This window comes from Giraffa tippelskirchi, chromosome 3 (genome assembly GCF_054371585.1).
Source record: "Giraffa tippelskirchi isolate mGirTip1 chromosome 3, T2T-mGirTip1v1.2.pri, whole genome shotgun sequence".
NCBI classification, from domain to species: Eukaryota; Metazoa; Chordata; class Mammalia; order Artiodactyla; family Giraffidae; genus Giraffa; species Giraffa tippelskirchi.
This window is the reverse complement of record NC_137277.1, coordinates 90,424,852-90,444,047: the sequence shown is the minus strand read 5'-3', so window position 1 is coordinate 90,444,047 and position 19,196 is coordinate 90,424,852. Positions and strand designations below refer to the sequence as shown.

The 19,196-nt window shown below is 41.0% G+C and overlaps 1 protein-coding gene across 9 annotated transcripts in view; it reads left to right on the top strand.

Moving 5' to 3' along the window:
* B3GALT1 (beta-1,3-galactosyltransferase 1) overlaps positions 1-18,160 on the top strand; it is a 609,729-nt gene extending 591,569 nt beyond the window's left edge. For 6 of the 9 annotated variants that reach the window (XM_081582626.1, XM_081582622.1, XM_081582623.1 and 3 more), the window contains one exon: positions 13,215-18,160. In XM_081582626.1, coding sequence (XP_081438752.1) covers positions 13,441-14,421 — 981 coding nt within the window. In that variant the 5' untranslated portion in view covers positions 13,215-13,440 and the 3' untranslated portion in view covers positions 14,422-18,160. Of the gene's footprint in view, positions 1-1,245; positions 1,560-13,214 lie in introns of all 9 variants that reach the window. The other 3 variants (XM_081582624.1, XR_014080209.1, XR_014080210.1) reach the window with 3 other exon arrangements.
* The last annotated feature ends 1,036 nt before the right edge of the window (positions 18,161-19,196 follow it).

The window sequence follows — 19,196 nt, the reverse complement described above, 5'->3', positions numbered from 1 at the left end:
GCAGTAGGGAGAGAGAAAAGAGAAATGATGCTCAAGTGAGAACTGAACCTAAAGCCCATGGGAGAGATTAATAGTCTAAACCCTGCCTATGGAATCCAAACTAGAGGAGTCAGATTCCAGAGCTATATAGGTAAGGCTGATTGTGGTGAAGAGTGCAACGCGGAAGTAGAATGAAAATCAGCAGGCTGGGTATCTAACCATTGGGGAAATAAGAATCTTTAGCGAAAAAGAACTTGTAAACAGAAGAAAATGTGTAGCAATGGAAATCCCAGGCATAAAAGAGTGTCTGGTGAGGATGAAGTTGAGCAAGGGTTTGGTGAGCAAATTGTGGGAAGCAAGGATGAGGATTGGCAGAGGCAAGGACTGTGAAGGACCAGTGCAGTTGACTGAGAATGAGAATGAAAGAAACATCAGCATTTCCATCTGATTGGCCAGTCAATACCAAATGAAGAATATTATAGGGCTTCCCTGGTAGTCCAGTAGTTGGGAGTCTGCCTGCCAATGCAGGCGACACAGGTTTGATCCTGTCCCAGGACGATCCCACATGCTGCAGAGCAACTAGGCCTGTGCACCACAACCTGAGCCCACACACTCTAGAGCCCACGCTCCACAAGAGAAACTGCTGTAATGAGAAGCAACTAGAGAAGAACTTCCACTTGCCGGGACTAGGAAACCAAGCTCACATTGAAGACCCAATGCAGACAAAAATTTAAATAATAAGACTATTGTACACAAAACCAGATTTCAGAAACAGAAGTGAAAGTGAAAGTCGCTCAGTCGTGTCCGACACTCTGCAACCCCATGGACTACACAGTCCATGGAATTCTCCAGGCCAGAATAGTGGAGTGGGTAGCTGTTCCCTTCACCAGGGAATCTGCCCAACCCAGGGACCGAAGCACATAGTTAAAAAGCTACTCTGCCAAAGAAAAGCATCGTTATCACCCAGAGGTTCCTTTGGGTGATGATGGAACAATTCATAAAGCTGATTCTGATGGTGAAAGCTGGTTGTCTCTTAGTTGCGTCACAATGATGACTTACTGTGTAATAGGACATTTCCAATGTTGTTGTTCAGTTGCTAAGTTGTGTCCAGCTCTCTGCAACCTCACATACTGTAGCATGCTAGTCTCTTCTGTCCTCCACTATCGCCTGAAGTTTGCTCAAATTAATGTCCATTGAGTTGGTGATGCTATCTAACCATTTCATCCTCTGCTACCCCTTTCTCCTTTTGCCTTCAATCTCTCCTAGCATCAAGGTTTCTTCCAGTGAGTTGGCTGTTCACATCAGATGGTCAAAATATTGGAACTTCAGCTTCAGCGTCAGCCCTTCCAATGAATATTCAGGGTTGGTTTCCTTTAGGATGGACTGGTTTGATCTCCTTGCAGTCCAAGGGACTCTCAAGAGTCTTCTCCAATACCACAGTTCAAAAGCATCAATTAATTCTTCAGCACTCAGCCTTCTTTATGATCCAGTTCTCACGTGACTACTGGAAAAAACATAGCTTTGACCATATGAACCTTTGTCGGCAAAGTGATGTCTCTGCTTCTTAATATGCTGTCAAGGTATGTCATAGTTTTCTTTCCAAGGAGCAAGCATCTGTTAATTCCATGGCTGCAGTCATCATCTGCAGTGATTTTGGAGCCCAAGAAAATAAAATCTGTCACTGCTTCCACTTTTCCCCCTTGTATTTGCAATGAAGTAATGGGACCGCAAACCATGATCTTAGTTTTTTCAGTGTTGAGTTTTAAAGCAGCTTTGTCACTCTCCTTTTTCACCTTCATCAAAAGGCTCTTTGGTTCCTCTTGACTTTCTGCTATTAGAGTGATAGCATCTACATATCTGAAAGTGAAAGAAAGTGTTTGTAGCTCAGTCGTGTCTGACTCTTTGCGACCCCACGGACTGTAGCCCGCCAGGCTCCTCTGTCCATGGAATTCTCCAGGCAAGTATACTGGAGGGGGTTGCCATTTTCTTCTCCAGGGTATCTTCTCAACCTGACCCTGGGATTGAACCCGGGTCTCCTGCATTGCAGGCAGATTCTTTACCATCTGAGCCACCAAAGAAGCCCATATCTGAGGTTGTTGATATTTTCAGTTTGTGGCTGGCTCATCTAGCTTGGCATTCCGCATGATGCACACTGCATAGAAGTTAAATAAGCAGGGTGACAGTATACAGCCTTGACGTACTCCTTTCCCAGTTTGGAACCAGTCCATTGTTCCATGTCTGGTTCTAACTGTTGTTTCTTGACCTGCATAGAGGTTTCTCAGGAGACAGGCAAGATGGTCTAGTACACTCATCTCTTTAAGAACTGTCCACAGGTTGTTGTGATCCACACAGAGGCTTTCACTTAATCACTGAAGCAGAGCTTGGTATTTTTCTACCTTGCTTTCTCCATGATCCAATGGATCTTGGCAATTTGATCTCCGTTTTCTCTGCCTCTTCGAAACCCAGCTTGTACATCTGGAAGTTCTCAGTTCATGTACTATTGAAGCCCAGTTTGAAGGATTTTGAGATTACCTTGCTAGCATGTGAAATGAGTACAGTCATGCAGTAGTTGAAACGTTCTTTGGCATTGACCTTCTTTGGAATTGGAATGAAAACTGACATTTTCCAGTTCTGTGGCCACTGCTGAGTTTTCCAAATTTGCTGACATACTGAGTGCAGCACTTTAACAATATCATCTTTAAGAATTTTAAATAGCTCAGCTGGAATTCTATCACCTCCACTAGCTTTGTTCATTGTAATGCTTCCTAAGGCCCATTTGACTTCACACTCCAGGATGTCTGGCTGTAGATGAGTAACCACACCATCGTGTTTATCTGAGTCATTAAGACCTTTCTTACATTGTTCTTCTGTGTATTCTTGCCACCCCTTCTTAATCTCTTATGCTTCTATTAGATCCTCACCATCTCTGTCCTTTATTGTGCCCATCCTTGCCTGAATTATTCCCTTGATATCTGCAGTTTTCTTGAGGAGATCTCTAGTCTTTCCCATTCTGTTATTTTTCTCTATTTCTTTACACTGATCATTTAAGAAGGCCTTCTTTTCTCTCCTTGCTGTTCTCTGTATCTCCACATTTAGTTGGGTATATCTTTCCCTTTCTCCCCTGCCTTTCACTTCTCTGCTTTTCTCAGCTATTTGTAAAGCCTTCCCAGACAACTACTTTGCCTTCTTATTTTTCTTTTTCTTGGGGATGATTTTGGTCACTGCCTCCTGTACAATGTTACAAACCTCTGTCCATAGTTCTTCAGGCACTCTCTACCGGATCTAATCCCTTGAATCTATTCATCACCTCCACTGTATAATCATAAGGGATTTGATTTAGGTCATACCTGAATGGCCTAGTGGTTCTTCCCTACTTTCTTTAAGACTGAGTTTTGTAATAAGGAGCTCATGATCTGAGCCAGAGTCAGCTCTGGGTCTTGTTTTGACTGACTATATAGACCTTCTCCATCTTTCCATTAGGTTCTATTAAAAACCTTGACAACCCAGTGAAGAAAAAAATCATGAATTTTGTATTGACTTTGCCTTAAGCATCTGTAAAAGAATCACGGCATAGTCATTTCAGCCTATCTTAGTGTACATAGAATATTAATTATGGCTATGTAAATGCTACTCAAAGGGCTAGATAAACATGGTAGATTTTTCATATTCTCAAGTCCTATTTGAGAACATTTAATTCTATCTCACATTAGTGCCAATAGTAGTACCCATAATGACATTCCCTCCAACTTGCAAACTTCCTCTCCCCCTCTTTTTTTTTTTTGCAAAAGTGCAAGACCTTTTTAATATAGGTGTTATAAAATGACCTTGAAACTTCTTATGAAAAGAATCATCTGGAAATACCAAGCTTTTGGGAGCAACAGCTAAGTAAGAAAATTGGTTTTGCACTGCATACTCAAGATGCATTGACCAATCATTGCTCAGGAAACCTTTTATAGGCAGTCCTCTCAGGATTTGTCTTTATCATGTTTATATTAACAGTGATAATACTTTTAATTCATGTAGCAGTCTTCAGCTTACAAATTACTTTCAAATAATTTTTGAAATTTGATCCTGACACTGACCCTGAAAAGAATATCCAGATATTATCATTCTCACTTAACAGATGAGGAAACAAGGCAGAGAGATGCACTGAGCTCAGAACCAATGACTGAAACCTGGGAGTTGAATCCAGTACCTCTAATGCCATAAGATTGGCCGCCTGAAGAATAATCTCCATTGACGGCATCTCCATGAAATTATTTGGGGCTATTATGCATCTACATGAAATTATTTGGATGCTATTATGCATTCCAATTAAGTGATATGGTATAAAGGGGCATTCAATTTGGAAAAGGGGGAAAAGGAAAATAAAAATTGCAAATTCTCATCCACATATTTTCAGTGGCTATGGTACTTATATCATTCTTTGAAATATGACCTAAAATAATATCGTCTCTCTGTCATGAGCTATCTAAGAAATATTGCTCCTTAGACTTTGTGAATTTTAGATGGCAATACACTAACATCTTTCTAGCTTCTTAAAAATACCCATTTTTGTCAGCTTCCCCCCAAAATAATGGGCCAAGTGAAAACTCTTTTTGGTATCACATAGCTCATCATTTTTAAATTCTCCCAGCTGCTGTTTATATTAGGAGGATGTCTTTCCTCGTGTGCTCTTCCAAATCTGTAATAAAACATCCCGGCGTTTCCTCTCCCAGTAGAGACGCCCTATTCAAGGCCCAACTGCGTTACCGGCCTCCCAGGCTCCTGTGATTAAATAAGTGATTGCTCTGCCCATCTTTAAAAATGTGTCTCATATGAGGCAGTCGAGACAGAAGATCCATCACTGCAAAGGGAGCCAAGCATTTATTTAAAATAATGAGATATCCTCATTTTCATTTTTCCCTGAGAGGATTGTAGCAATGTTTAAAAATTTCCTGAATTCTAGAACTAGGGCAACACATTGATTTGAAGAAAGCTATAATCTTCCTTTCTAATTTGAAGTGTACTTTCTCTGCAGTGAAATAGAGTGTAGCTTTCAGAATAGCAAGAGCCCTAAGCCCACACAAAGGCACCCTCATCCCAAGCACTCCTCTTTCAAGCTGGCCCCATTCTTCTCAATGCAGGGATTTATAAAGGCCCTTTGCAATAAATTTCAAGGTATCTTGAACTGAAGAAAGAAAGGTTCAAATAATTTCTTCCAGATTTGAGAGGGAAATGATTTCAACTGCCAAGTCATGACGAATATTACCTTTTGCTTGCTGCCACATCCTCGTTGCAAATGATCTGTTGGCTAAGTTCAATTATGGGGTCTCCTTGAAAGGCTTCATAATTAAATTTTTTTTTTTTTTTTAAGAAACAAATTAGCTCTTTGTCTTTCTGAGGCAGAAGAGTCAGAGCAGTTACAGTTACTACAAGCGTTCAGGGATTTCGACTTGTGTGGCTATGCTGCCTTCTATGGCCAAGGAGGCTTATTTGAGAGAAAAGGCTAGGAGAGAAAGCCAGCCCTCTGTGATTTGGACAGATAATAAGTTAGCAAGCTGTATAACATAATGGTTTATGAAATTCTGCCTTCAAGGACCATTATCTGGTGTTAATAGTGCTTTATTTCTTCCTCTCCTGTGCTTATTTAGAGCATAATTATAAGAACGAGAGGAAGGGAGGGAGCATGGCATCAAGATAACCATTTGCTAAATTAATGCAGCGGAGTCGACTCTCTGGCCTTTGGGGCTCGTTTATCAATTAGTTCTGTTGCGGTCTAAATTCTTGAATTTCCCCACAGAGTGAAGATTCTTTGATTTCACTGATTCACTGGCTGTGAGCAAAGTTATCTGAGATCAAAACACTTTTCAGAACGAATCTCTTTTACCTACTCACTACCGTGATGCATTGTACAGCCAGCTTCACATTCATTTCAAGAGCATTTTATAAGCACTAGTATTTAGTCTTCTCTCTCTCCCTCTGAATTTGTCTTGTTTTCATTCCTCTATTTTAATTGGTTAAAAATGGGCTTTTTTTCTTTTCAACTGGTTTATCTTTCTGCACCATGAATTTAAAGTTACTATGTAGTTTTTAACGTTAAGACTATTTTTGTACTCCTCCATGGCCTCTAAATATTCAAAATTTGTTCTGAAGAATAAAAATGCTGGTAATTTGAGGTGACTCTGGAGAATTGTCCTTATTCTCTAGAAACCAAATCAGTATTTTAAGAACTGCTGGCCCCCAAGCTTTTGGAAAATTCACCACAGCCCTGACTTAACTTTCTCAACTAATTGGTTTTTAAGGAAGGTTCCAGGGAAAGAGAAGGGCAGGAACAAAAGGCTGCTTAAGTAAGATAAACAAATTGTGTCATATTCCTCACGTGGTCTTAAAATAGAATCTGAACTAGCTTTTGTTTCTAATGTAAAAGCAAACCAAAGTTTGTGTCCATTACACATTCATGTTTCATCCGACTTTGAATGCTGTAACAGTTACAAATCGTTCATCCTTTCAAAGTTAATTTACCAAAACCCAAGAATTTCTGTGCTTAAATCAAGAAAATAAAATGTGTGGAGTAGTGAATTCTTGTGGAGCAAAATATTTCATTTTCTTGCTACCCAGGAAAGTAGTTATGAATGGAATTATGTCTCTCCAAATAGATACACTGAAGTCCTAGCCCCAGTGCCTCAGAAGGTGACCTTGTTTGGAAACAGGGTTTTTAAATGAAGTCATGAGGGTGAGCCCTAATTTAATATGACTAGTGTCCTTATAAAGGGGCTTCCCCAATGGCTCAGCGGGTAAAGAATCTGACTGCAATGCAGGAGACACAGGTTCAATCCCTGGGTCAGGAAGATCCCCTGAATCTCATGGACAGAGGAGCCTGGTGGGCTATAGTCCAGAGGGTTGCAAAGAGTAGGACACGACTGAGCGTGAGCACAGACAGTCCTTATAAAAAGGAGAAATTTGGACACAAGAGACACAAACAGGCAGAACGCCAAGGAAAGATGAAGGCAAAGCTCTGGGTGATGCATTTACAACGCTGGGGCACCAAAGATGGCCAACGGTGTACCCAAAGCTAGGAGAGAGGCATGGGACAGATATTCGCTCAGAGCCCTTGCAAGAAGTGAACCCAGCCAACATCTGTTCAGACTTCTAGCCTTTAGGACTGTGAAGCAATAAACTTACCTCATTTAAGTTCCCACTGTGTGTTTCTTTGTCACAGAATCCCTAGCCAATGAATACAGTAGCTAACATACATCTCTAGGCATGTAGGACATTTGCAAGAGTGTGTGGAAAGGCCATAGCTGAGAGACATGAAGCCAAGAAAACCCAAAAAACAAGAGAAGGGCAGAGATCAAAAACCAAAAAGATGTTCCTAAGAAAGTGTTTATCCCAAAGAGCCAAGCAAAGAAACAAAAACTTAGTAAAAGACTCAAGGACTAAATCAGAAATACTTGAGACCTTCTATTCTCAGCTCCAGTGTCGCCCTCTTAGAGACTGACCAGTTTAACTAAAGTAGCCCTGTCTCCTCCCAGCTCTGTTCAGTCTCCGTCCTCCATCACTTCACTTTATTTGTATCACAGCATGTATCTCTATTTGAACGTATGTTTTCCTTCATTTATCATGTGTTTAATATCTGCCTTCCACTCCTAGAAAGTAAGCTCTCCATCCATCTTACCATCTTAGAAAACAGTGCCTGGCATCAGCAGGTGATCAGTGCATCTCTGCTGAGCCAGTGAAGGAGCTGTTCCATTGCTCAAGACAGAGAACATGGAAGTAGGCCATTTGCTGGGGCCCCCTTACCCGTGGGTGTAGGGCAGCTAAAATAATTGTGAAGCCAACTCAGTGGTAACTGAGGTTTCGGAAGTCAGAGCTGACTTGTGCCTGCTTGAACTATGATGGAGGACATGAACTTGGCACCCAAACTATGCATAGGTCACTCAAGGGACACTACCCACTTGTTATTAGGACTGACTTCTGGATATACAACAGAACTTTTCACAAATTCAGGGACTTGAAAAAAATAAGTTATTCAAAATAACAGACTATCCAAGATGCAATTTCTAGGAGAAACATGTGCCTCTCAAATTGAAAATTCTGCCCCATTAACTTCCTGAAAGGTGAAGGTGGATGGTTATAGAAGTTCTGTGAATGAGGTAACCTGTGATACAGAAAGGCCCAGGGATGGGGGTGGGTGGGACTCTTTTAAATATTCTAGTTAAATGTTTCTACATGGAGGGATTTGCATTTAATGGATGACAAGTTAATGTGTAGTCAGTCCTTGTAGTGTGTGTTAGTCGCTCAGTCATGTCCAACTCTTTGTGACCCCGTGGACTGTAGCCCGCCAGGTTCCTCTATCCATGGGATTTTCCAGGCAAGAATACTGGAGTGGGTAGCCGTTCCCTTCTCCAGGGGATCTTCCCGACCTAGGGATTGAATCCAGGTCTGCTGCATTGCAGGCAGATTCTTTACCATCTGAGCCAGGAGGGAGGGATGCTTAAAAGGAGTAACAAATATTATATGTGCCCCTTTCTATTTTACTGATACATTAGGTGTCTGTTAAACAGGGATTTCTTTTGTTTCAGTTTTTTAAAACTGAAGGGACTCTCTGGAGGATTCTGTTGTGGGCCACTCACTCCTTCCCCAGAACTGTTAAGCTGATGAATTTTCTTAACTTTCCAGTGGACTTTCAGCCTTGAGTTTTCCAGGAAGAAAATAGAGTTCTCTAGCAGGAAAATCTGTACAGTATAGTCACTAAAGGAAAAAACTGACAGCAATCCTATGTATTTAGAAGAATCGATCAATACATGTGCCTGGATCCCAAATCCTGAACCCATGGACTGACAGAATCCCCTCACCCCATTGGAATGTGCTGTTTGCATCCTAATATCATCTGCTTGCATAGCATTTTCTCCCCAGAAATTCATTGCCTATAATGGATTTGGAAGTAAAGCAGATGCTATTTTTGCCCTTATTTTATACCCAAGGCCACTGAGACACAGAAAACCACAGGGCAAGTTACTCAAGGAATAAAACGAGAGCATCTGGCCCGTTACCAACAACTTCATCCAGCATACAGGAAATTACCCTGTAGAGTTCAATGCACCAGGCTACTCTCTCCTCTGATTACTTATATTACTATTTCTGGTCCAGAGGCATATCTCTGTGCTTGCTTGACCACCTGGGAAATCTGTTTTGTTGTGAGCAAAAAGGACATTTTTGAGCATCCCTCGCTGTGGGTCCACAGTATCCTTGGCTCCTCCTTAGATTCTGGCTGGTTTCTTTTCCCATTTCAAAGCCTCTCTTTTATTGGGGACCTAGATGTAGCACTGTGCCTACTTCTGTTCTTGTCTGAAAAAAACAAAAAGTCAATAGAGTGATTCTTTCAGTGTGTGTGTATTTTGCAGGACTTCAGAGAAAAGAAACTGCAGTATTTCTGAACCTCTTCAACATCTGCAGCGGGTACCTCTGCCCCCAGCATCTTCACCTTTAATCTGCTCTTTGCGAATCAGCATTTTTTTTGTTGATCGGGGATCCCCACAGAACTGATGTGGTGTGGTGTGTAGCAAACCAAAATGAACTAAAAAAAAAAAAAATTTCAAGCGATGGACACACATCTAAGAAAATAAACCTATGTCTCTGGGAGGACAGCAGCCCGGGATGCTCTCTTCCACCCCGGGCTTTCCCAGGCCAAGGATTTTGCCTGTTGTCCTAACAGGCCTTAGCAAGCTTGGGGAGACTATTTACCTGGTCACTCACCTGATGTGTGGTCTTGAACAAGCTACTTAGTATCTCTGAGTTGCCATCCTCTCATCTGTAAAATGGAGAAAATACCCCTCTTGGAACACTGTGAGGAACAAAGCTCTATGAAATCCATGGCATCAAATACAGCACAGAGCACAGTGCCCGGTGCTCTGTGTGCTGTGCTTAGTCGCTCAGTCATGTCCAGCTCTTTGCAACCCTATGGACTGTAGCCCACCAGGCTCCTCTGACCATTGGATTCTCCAGGCAAGAATACTGGAGTGGGTTGTCATGCCCTCCTCCAGGGGATCTTCCCAACCCAGAGATTGAACCCAGGTCTCCTGCATTGCAGGTGGATTCTTTACCATCTGAGCCACCAGGGAAGCCCAAGAATACTGAAGTGGGTAGCCTAACTCTTCTCCAGGGGATCTCCCTGACCGAGGACTCAAACTGGGGTCTCCTACATTGCAGGCAGATTCTTTACCAGCTGAGCTACCAGGGAAGACCAAAGTAAGTGAAACTGTTAGTCGCTGAGTCGAGTCTGCCTCTTTGTAACCCCCTGGCTCCTCTGTCTATAGAATTCTCCAGGCAAGAATACTGGAGTGGGTAGCTGTTCCCTTCTCCAGGGGATCTTCCTGACCCAGGAATCAAACCCAGGTCTCCCACATTGTGGGCAGATTCTTGACCATCTTGAGAAGCCACCAGAGAGGCCCCTGGTGCACTATATACATTTTTAAATGAGACCTACAATAACAGTGGTAAGAAGTGTCATGTTTGTTAGCTGAATAGGGAAGAATGCTCACTCTTCTATGAAAATGTTTGTAAATACATATACTCACCTCATGCTCTTACCTATGCCTCTTCTGTTTCTCCCCCTGTTAGCTCTTTTTAAATTGCTCAGGTACCTATATTTATGGAGTCTCTTCTGCTAGAAAATCTTACTAGAAATTTACCAGATAAAATGAATTTTCACTTATTCTTCTGGGGCATAGAACTATGGGAGATAGATATCCTTTATGTGGAGAAATGAATTGCTCTTGAAAATCAGTGCACAGGATTTGGAGAAGGTAAAAATCCTCCCTTATACCCTTTAGACTGCAAAGATGGGTAACCAGCTACTCAGCTCAGAACAGTTCCTGGGTGCCACTCACCATCTGCCCCCTGCCTGTCTCCGTAAGTACCACCTCCATCACCGTGTCCTCTTCCTTTACGGTCCTGGCACATGACAGGCTCTCTCATTTTTTGACTTGGCATATGCTGTTCCCTCTGCCTAAAATGCCCAACCCTCATCCAGATAATTCCTAGATGTCCTTGAAGATTCAGACTGGATAGCTTTTCTGAGCTTTCCATGCCATTGTCCCCAAGGCAACCTCTTTGTTAAACTCTAGGAGGGGGTGGAGGATTGGGATTCATTTTGCAGTATAAGGAGAATGGTGCCCTTTGGAGCAGAACTCTGACAGTCTGCGGGACCATCCCTAGGTCTCCCAGGCCCTGCCCATCAGCCCAGCTGTCCTGTGTACTCCATTAGCCTTATGATGAAAATGTTTATCCCACTGTTCTAATCATTCACTTGAAGTCTTTCCTCCTGGATTATGAGTTCCTTGAGGAGGCGTTTGGGCCCTATTTCTGTTTCTCCAGCATGTCACACACCCCAATCATAACCCACCCCTCCACTGATAGCTTGATTAGTGACTCCAGAAGAGAAATGGATAGAAACCTCTTCCAGTTGATGCTTTTGGGTAGTCCCTTAACAGCTCAATGATAGGTGGCTCACAGTTTAGTAGAAAAGTATGAAAGGTGACAAAGGCTTATATCATCATATATGATGATAAAGGTAGGCTCATAAAATCAGATCCTAGGCTAGGACAATGGTGCAGAAAGTTTGGTTTCTAGTCCCATCTTGAGACTCACTCACATCCCTGTGGCATTCAAATGGAGACGATGTCTGTATCTCCCAAGGTGAGAAGTGCTTTACTAAATTCTCTATTGCTGATTTCTCTCACTTCCTTTGACTTACTGCTTAAAGTTTCAAAGCTTGTTGTGCATCTCATCCTTTTTTATCAGCTTCAGTGCAACTTAGAGCAGAAATTCCCTCCAGAAGGCCAGGGATACTGGAGCCTATGTTTACAGAGTGCTTAATATGGGTTGGATGGAGGCTTGACTGTGCCTGGAGTCATGCTGCTTGAAGCCATTCTGATATTCATTTAGTTAGAACCATAACTACACTGAGTTATTGCTGGCCTCATATGTATTATATACTCACAGCAGCGCTTGGCTTAGACAAGAAGGTGTGTATTACCTCCACTGTTGCCCATCAGGTCTTTTCATTCCATTATCACTATTGTGCTTGGAAAAATGATTTTCAGTCTATAATCCCAGTTAAGTTCTTTCAATACAGTCTATACATCTAAGAGCATAGTTTTCTTTGAAGCAGACTTTGGTGAAACTGATTTCCATTATTTGCTGTCTCTGTCTTCCAAGACACATTTTGCTCTAACCAAGAAGGAAGAGATGATGATTTACATGAATGGATGTTGTAACCTGGCATATATTTATAACTGACATGATAGCAGCTGAAGGTCTAGAAGGGATTAGGCTTCTGAAGGGCAACGTTTTAATTTGGACACGAGTTAAAGAGTTCTGCCACATCTCCCCAGGCTCCATGGTCTCTCTTACTATACTCCCACAATGTTTATAGGCAAGTGTAACTAAGTAAAAAGAATTACAAAGGAGACAATATAATTTCACCAAGGAGACATAAGGGTGAATTGTTAAAAACCACAAAAAGCAGTACCATTTAGATCAGCTCCAAAATGAATGTTGCTCACTGTCTGGAGGACACTAGGGCCACGGTCTCCATGCATGAGGAGTAAGGATAGTCTCCTTATGAAGTGTCATAGAAAACTGAGAATGAGGAAGTAATATTTGTGAGACCCAAAGTAAGGGGAAAGTGAGGAAAAGTTGGGAATGACTTCTAAAAGGCAAAGGCAAGGGAGATAACATCAGCAGAGATTTTCCAGTGGCAATCGATACATTTTCAAGAATGGGGCTAGAGAAAGCAAGGAGTTGGTGAGATTAACCTCATCAAATTGATTACTTCATCAGAGTCAAACAAACAATAACTTAGACTTGAGAAAATATGAGACTGTGTGTGAGACTTTCCTGGTTGGAAGAAGACTTTATCATCAAAAAGTACTTAACTGCAAAGAAGGCCTCTTGTGAAGAGGGAATCTTTTATGAAAATTACGAATATTCAGTTTCCTTCACGTTCATCTTTACTTTGTAATCTATAGTATATTTGCTAACACCACGGAGGTATGAATATCCACAAACACCTTCCATCAAGGAAAGAAAGGTAGAATGCTTGTGTCAGGGAGTTTTCAATACTGATGGAAATGCATGCCTATGTTTATTTTGATCAGCATGGGTCATTCTTACAGTCTCATTATGTTTATCTGAGGATGTGAAATGACTAAGTAAATCTGAACGACAACTGTACTTTATTGATTTTGCAGAGTTAAGAGGAAGATTGATGAGGCCTGGACCCTTGCTTCAGGTTTGGAGGAAAATAGACTGAATACAGAGATGCCGGACAGCCACTGAGACCCATGAACAGTCCTGCACTCATGCTGATCTGTCGAATAAAATTTCCTAGTAATATGCAACCTTTGCCAAATGAAAAGAAACTAATGCCAAGAAGGCATACTCTTCAATATTGGGAATAGACGTGCTCTCAAGACAATGGCTTCGAAGGTCTCCTGTTTATACGTTTTGACCGTGGTGTGCTGGGCCAGCGCTCTCTGGTACTTGAGTGTAACTCGTCCTACTTCCTCCTACACTGGTTCCAAGCCCTTCAGCCATCTGACAGTTGCAAGGAAAAACTTCACCTTTGGCAACATAAGAACTCGACCTATAAACCCTCATTCTTTTGAATTTCTGATAAATGAGCCCAACAAATGTGAGAAAAACATTCCTTTCCTCGTCATCCTCATCAGCACCACCCATAAAGAGTTTGATGCCCGCCAGGCGATCCGAGAGACCTGGGGGGACGAGAACAACTTCAAAGGGATCAAGATAGCCACCCTGTTCCTCCTGGGCAAGAACGCCGATCCTGTTCTCAACCAGATGGTGGAGCAAGAGAGCCAAATCTTTCACGACATCATCGTGGAGGACTTCATCGATTCCTACCATAACCTTACCCTCAAAACCTTGATGGGGATGAGATGGGTGGCCACTTTTTGTTCGAAAGCCAAGTATGTCATGAAAACAGACAGTGACATTTTTGTCAACATGGACAACCTTATTTACAAACTGTTAAAACCCTCCACCAAGCCACGAAGAAGGTATTTTACTGGCTATGTCATCAATGGAGGGCCAATCCGAGATGTCCGCAGTAAGTGGTATATGCCCAGGGATTTGTACCCTGACAGCAACTACCCGCCCTTCTGCTCGGGGACTGGCTATATCTTTTCAGCTGACGTGGCTGAGCTCATTTACAAGACCTCACTCCACACCAGGCTGCTTCACCTGGAGGATGTGTATGTGGGACTGTGTCTTCGAAAGCTGGGCATCCATCCTTTCCAGAACAGTGGCTTCAATCACTGGAAAATGGCCTACAGTTTGTGTAGGTACCGCCGAGTGATCACCGTGCATCAGATCTCTCCAGAGGAAATGCACAGAATCTGGAATGACATGTCAAGCAAGAAACATCTCAGATGTTAGGATTTTTACCAATGTAAATATGTGTTTCTTTTCTTTTTTAAGAGATGAGGCTTAGGGTGTAGGTATTTTACAAGTGTCACCAAGGGAAACGAACTGGTGAAGGGGTTTTGTAAAAAGTATTTTTCTTCCCAATCCTAGTTCCTTTTTTGAATCGCCAATTTCCACATGCTAAGCTCTGCTCATAGAAATAATACATGGGTTTACAAGGCCAGATTTCATTCTCAGGTCCTAAGGAACTGCATTTATCTCAAAAAGCAACTTCCTAACAAAGGCTAGGATTTACATACTGTGCATCTGAGATAAAAAAAAAATCTGGTTCTGGGAAACTGGAACTCATGGTAATGTCTTCATATTCTCTCTGCAAAAGTAAATGAGTAAATAACACTTTATCAAAAACAATTCAGAAATAGTGCACAGTCCGGGAGACACACTGGATGTGATGATTCATACTGCGTGTGATGTTACATTGAATTTTTACATATATTGCCATGGAATGTGTACAGTATCTCCAGTTCCACCAAGAAATGAACTTAGTACTGGTAGGAGGCTGCAGTTAAGTAAATGGAAATTTATACTTGAGAATCAAATATTCTGTCTGTTTGGAAGACAACTCTGCTTCCTCATCCAAGGATTAAACCTAGTCAGCAGGTGGAATGTATATAAAATGCTACTTAAAAAATAAACAGGAGTGTTTTTTTTTTTGTTTTTTTTTTGGCTCTTTCAGAACAAACATTACCTGGTGCCTCCAAGGAGACTTTGCCAAATGTAATTTCACCTGCTTCCCTCCATACACTGTCACTGAATACCTTTTACAGTTTCTGGCTCAGACAGGCACATGTGTAGAAATAAGTCGGTAGGGGGCCAAAAGGATGATAAATGACACGGATAAAAAATAAAAATTTACATGTGCATTATAATTAACGTAAGCTTAGCACTGGTGTCAAATGCCCCTTCCATACATTTGCAAAGCTCATGAAAAAATATTTGAGGAGGGAGCAATGTTACTGAAGGATTTAGGTCTACTGTTGATAGATGCAATCTCTTTAACATCCAATACATTCAAGTATCTCTAACAGCAATGCTGTTCAGGGGTATTCTGGAAGCTCTGTGATTGAGGATTATGGGAAGAAAGGGTGAAGAAGCTTGAGTTCAGGTTCTATGGCTGCCATCATGTGAATCATGTAAGCCTGCATCCTCACTTTGCTGTGCTTCAATATGCTCATTTATAAAACAGCTGGAAAAAACACCTACCTCACAGGTGCTGTGAGAGCAAATTGCATTTGCTAAATATTTTGGGATCCTTAGTTTTAAAGGTGCTACTTAATGCAGTGTATCATGCATTATGCTAAATGTTAAAATAACTACATAATTCCCATGATGGTCATCAGGAGTAGTAACATCATCATAATATAATATCTGCCAAAATACAGATCAAATATATTAGTGCACCTGATTCTTCTAAGACTGACTTTTCCTTGAATATGTTAGGTGTTTGGAAAGGCTTCAATTTCTCTGTCATTTCTTCTGCTTTCAATGAATAAGTTATTACTTCAGTGCATTGCCTTGATATCCCAGGGTGCCGACAGGGAAGGCAGCTGCCTTTCTTTAGGGAGGAGCCTCTGGCTGGGGGTACGTTATAGTCACTGAAGCACACGCTTTGCAAAATGTATCACATCCACTTAGATCTCAGGAAACATTTGGTCTGAAATCTCAGCGAGAACTTTGAAGCCTGGCAGAGGTAGTCCGCCTCTGGCAGAAGAATAGACACTCAGCAAACCCACACATTGCACATTTTCAGTACTCATTAGAAAACTTCTGTTTGCTTCCATTCAAAGAAAGCTCCACAACTGAAAGAGTATACCTTTTTTTTTTTTTAACCTGCCCTTTGCAAGCCCCTCTAGGAATTGATAGAAAATAAGCAGATGAAATGTACAAATGGAAATCATGGCTTATTTCTTGAAAACAGTGAATCTCTCATCTCCAACCCAAGAGAACCTAATAGGAGACAGGCCTTCCTGTCCCTTAATATATCTTCATCTCAAGTCAGCAGGACCACTAAGTTTGGTTAGAAAATAGCATTAGGTAGCCTGGAGAAAGATGGATCAGCACAAGGTGAGCCACCCTCAAACCCCCAACTCTCAACTGCTGTGAGTTCCAATCACTGGAAAAGTCTCATAACTTTGAACCTGGTTTGCCTGTCCATTGTGTAGTCAAATCAAGGCCCTGTCTTATACCAATGTCTTGCATTTACCTAATGCTCAGTCGAGCCACCTTCAGTGTTAAGGAACTGCACATTGTAAACATCATATATACATCTGTGGATCACTTTATAAGTATGTGTGAGTACATTATGAATAGAGCCCTAGTCTTGAAAAGGAGCAAAAATCGAGAATCATGTCTTAAAGAACTATTTCCTAACTTTTTTATGCTAAGTAGTACCCATGTGACAAACATGTAAATATTCATAAAAAAACATATGTATATATTTTTAAAGGTATTTTTTTTTCTTCTTCCCATCTGTATGTATTGGTAGAATCTGCTTGCTGTGTACATTTCCTTCTGCATGGAACTTGGTGAGGCAAGGTCATTTGTCCCGTTTCAATAGCCTAAAGCATGTTTGCCCTTTGTTTTTTGAATGTTCCAAAAATGTTTAAATCAAGTGATCAGGAAAAAGCTCTAATTTTCTACTTTTGCTAATTTTATGACACTGGCCAACTTAGGATTAGTTAACAAATCAATAATTTGTTAAGCCATTTTTAAACTTATTATCATTTCTTTGACATAAAATAGCGTTTCAGACAGCATTTTACCAGGAGTCATTCAGACAATTTTAGGAAAACCTTCTGACTGTCCCCCCACTTGTTTTGTTCATTATGCATCAGATAACAAAAGATATCAACACTTCATGTCTATGCTCTTAAATTTTCATTTAAAATTTTATTTTGGGGAAAAAAAAATCTGTCTTTGGTGGCTAGTTTGCGTCGCTTTGTGTCTTCTTATATTGGAGCAAATGTCAGTTTCAATATATATTACTGTATTTTTAAAAACCAAAATCAAAAAATGAAGATCATTTTCAATTTGAAATAAATTCAGAAGAACAAAACCCCTTTGTGTGACATGACATGGGGAAAAGAAACTCTTTACAGAGAAGCTAAGGAAGGAGTTTTTTCAATCAAATCTCTTCTATTAAAAGACTGAAATATTTCCATAAAACATCTGGGATTCATTTTCTACCTTTACTAATATGTGGGTTTAGGGGGGAATTGATTATGTCATTTCTTCTGTAAAGGTGAAGATAGTTTTTATAAGCAACAAAGTAACTTGTGAATGAAAGAAGTAATTTACTAGAAACGCTTGTTGATGATAATTGACATTTAGGTACGTCGTTATATATGAATGATTGTATTTATGTATTTATTTGTCAAAATTGTACATACTGTTTCACCAAATGTAATTGTCTGTAAAAGTGCACTCTCCAGGTTTGTAGTACAACTTAGGGTTACATGGGTTGCCAATCAAGCTGCTAATCAGAATACTATTTTTTGTATCAGTGTTATAAAACTGAAAAATAGATGCTGAAAATGTCTTTACATTCAGTTTCTTCACCTTCCTTATGAAATGTAAACTGTTGATTGAAAGCACGATGCTAATGTATAAGCCCATCTGTCATGAGGAAGATTATGGTTCCATAAAGCTGATTTTTTAAACCATTGGGACAAATAAACAGAAGCAGAACATACTTTCCACTTGGCTTCTTTTCTGAAAGACTCTCCTTGGCGAGATGTGATTACTGGAATTAGCTGATGTCCTGTTGTCTTGTTAACGTTCCTCACAACCTCAATATCACTGACAGTTCAAATCACTTGGAGCTTGTGCACAAGAGTCCATAGCAACTTGATAGTCAACTCAGAGATGACTTGGTTTAGTAGACTATGGACTACTCCAGGATTTAGGAAACTATTATCCGCCTTGCCCCTTGACAGCGTCATGTAACTCTGTGTTAAATTGTAATGGTTGAACATGCCAACAAATTCGAATCCAAAGAGCATTATGTTGATAATGTGCAGTGAATCAAGACATGTCAAATCCAACGCTAAAGTGTCAGCCTCACATTTCGCACACATGTATCCTTTGGAATATTGCATACTCTTTTAAAAGTTTGATGAGACTGTAAAAATACTAGTCAGACATTCTTTACAGCTAACAAGTAGATGCTGATTGCTGATGCCTGCCTTTGCAAGCAAGAGACTAATTGCTCTTTAAGAGGTAAAATTTCCTTTTTATTATCAATCTGATCTAGCCAAATAGGTCTTCACTTTTTAATTGACATTAAACTTTGGATCTACTAACCTGCACCCGAAAGTTCAAAAGGTAAAGTCTATCAGATGAGTTGAAATGTCAGTAGAACATCAGTTCAGTTCAGTCGCTCAGTCTTGTCCAACTCTTTGCAACCCCATGAACCGCAGCACACCAGGCCTCCCTGTCCATCACCAACTCCTGGAGTTTATCCAAACTTATGTCCATCGAGTCGGTGATGCCATCCATCCATCTCATCCTCTGTCGTCCCCTTCTCCTCCTGCCCTCAATCCTTCCCAGCATCAGAGTCTGTTCCAATGAGTCAACTCTTCGCATTAGGTGGCCAAAGTATTGAAGTTTCAGCTTCAACATCAGTCATTCCAATGAACACCCAGGACTGATCTCCTTTAGGATGGACTGGTTGGCTCTTCTTGCAGTCCAAGGGACTCTCAAGAGTCTTCTCCAACACCACAGTTCAA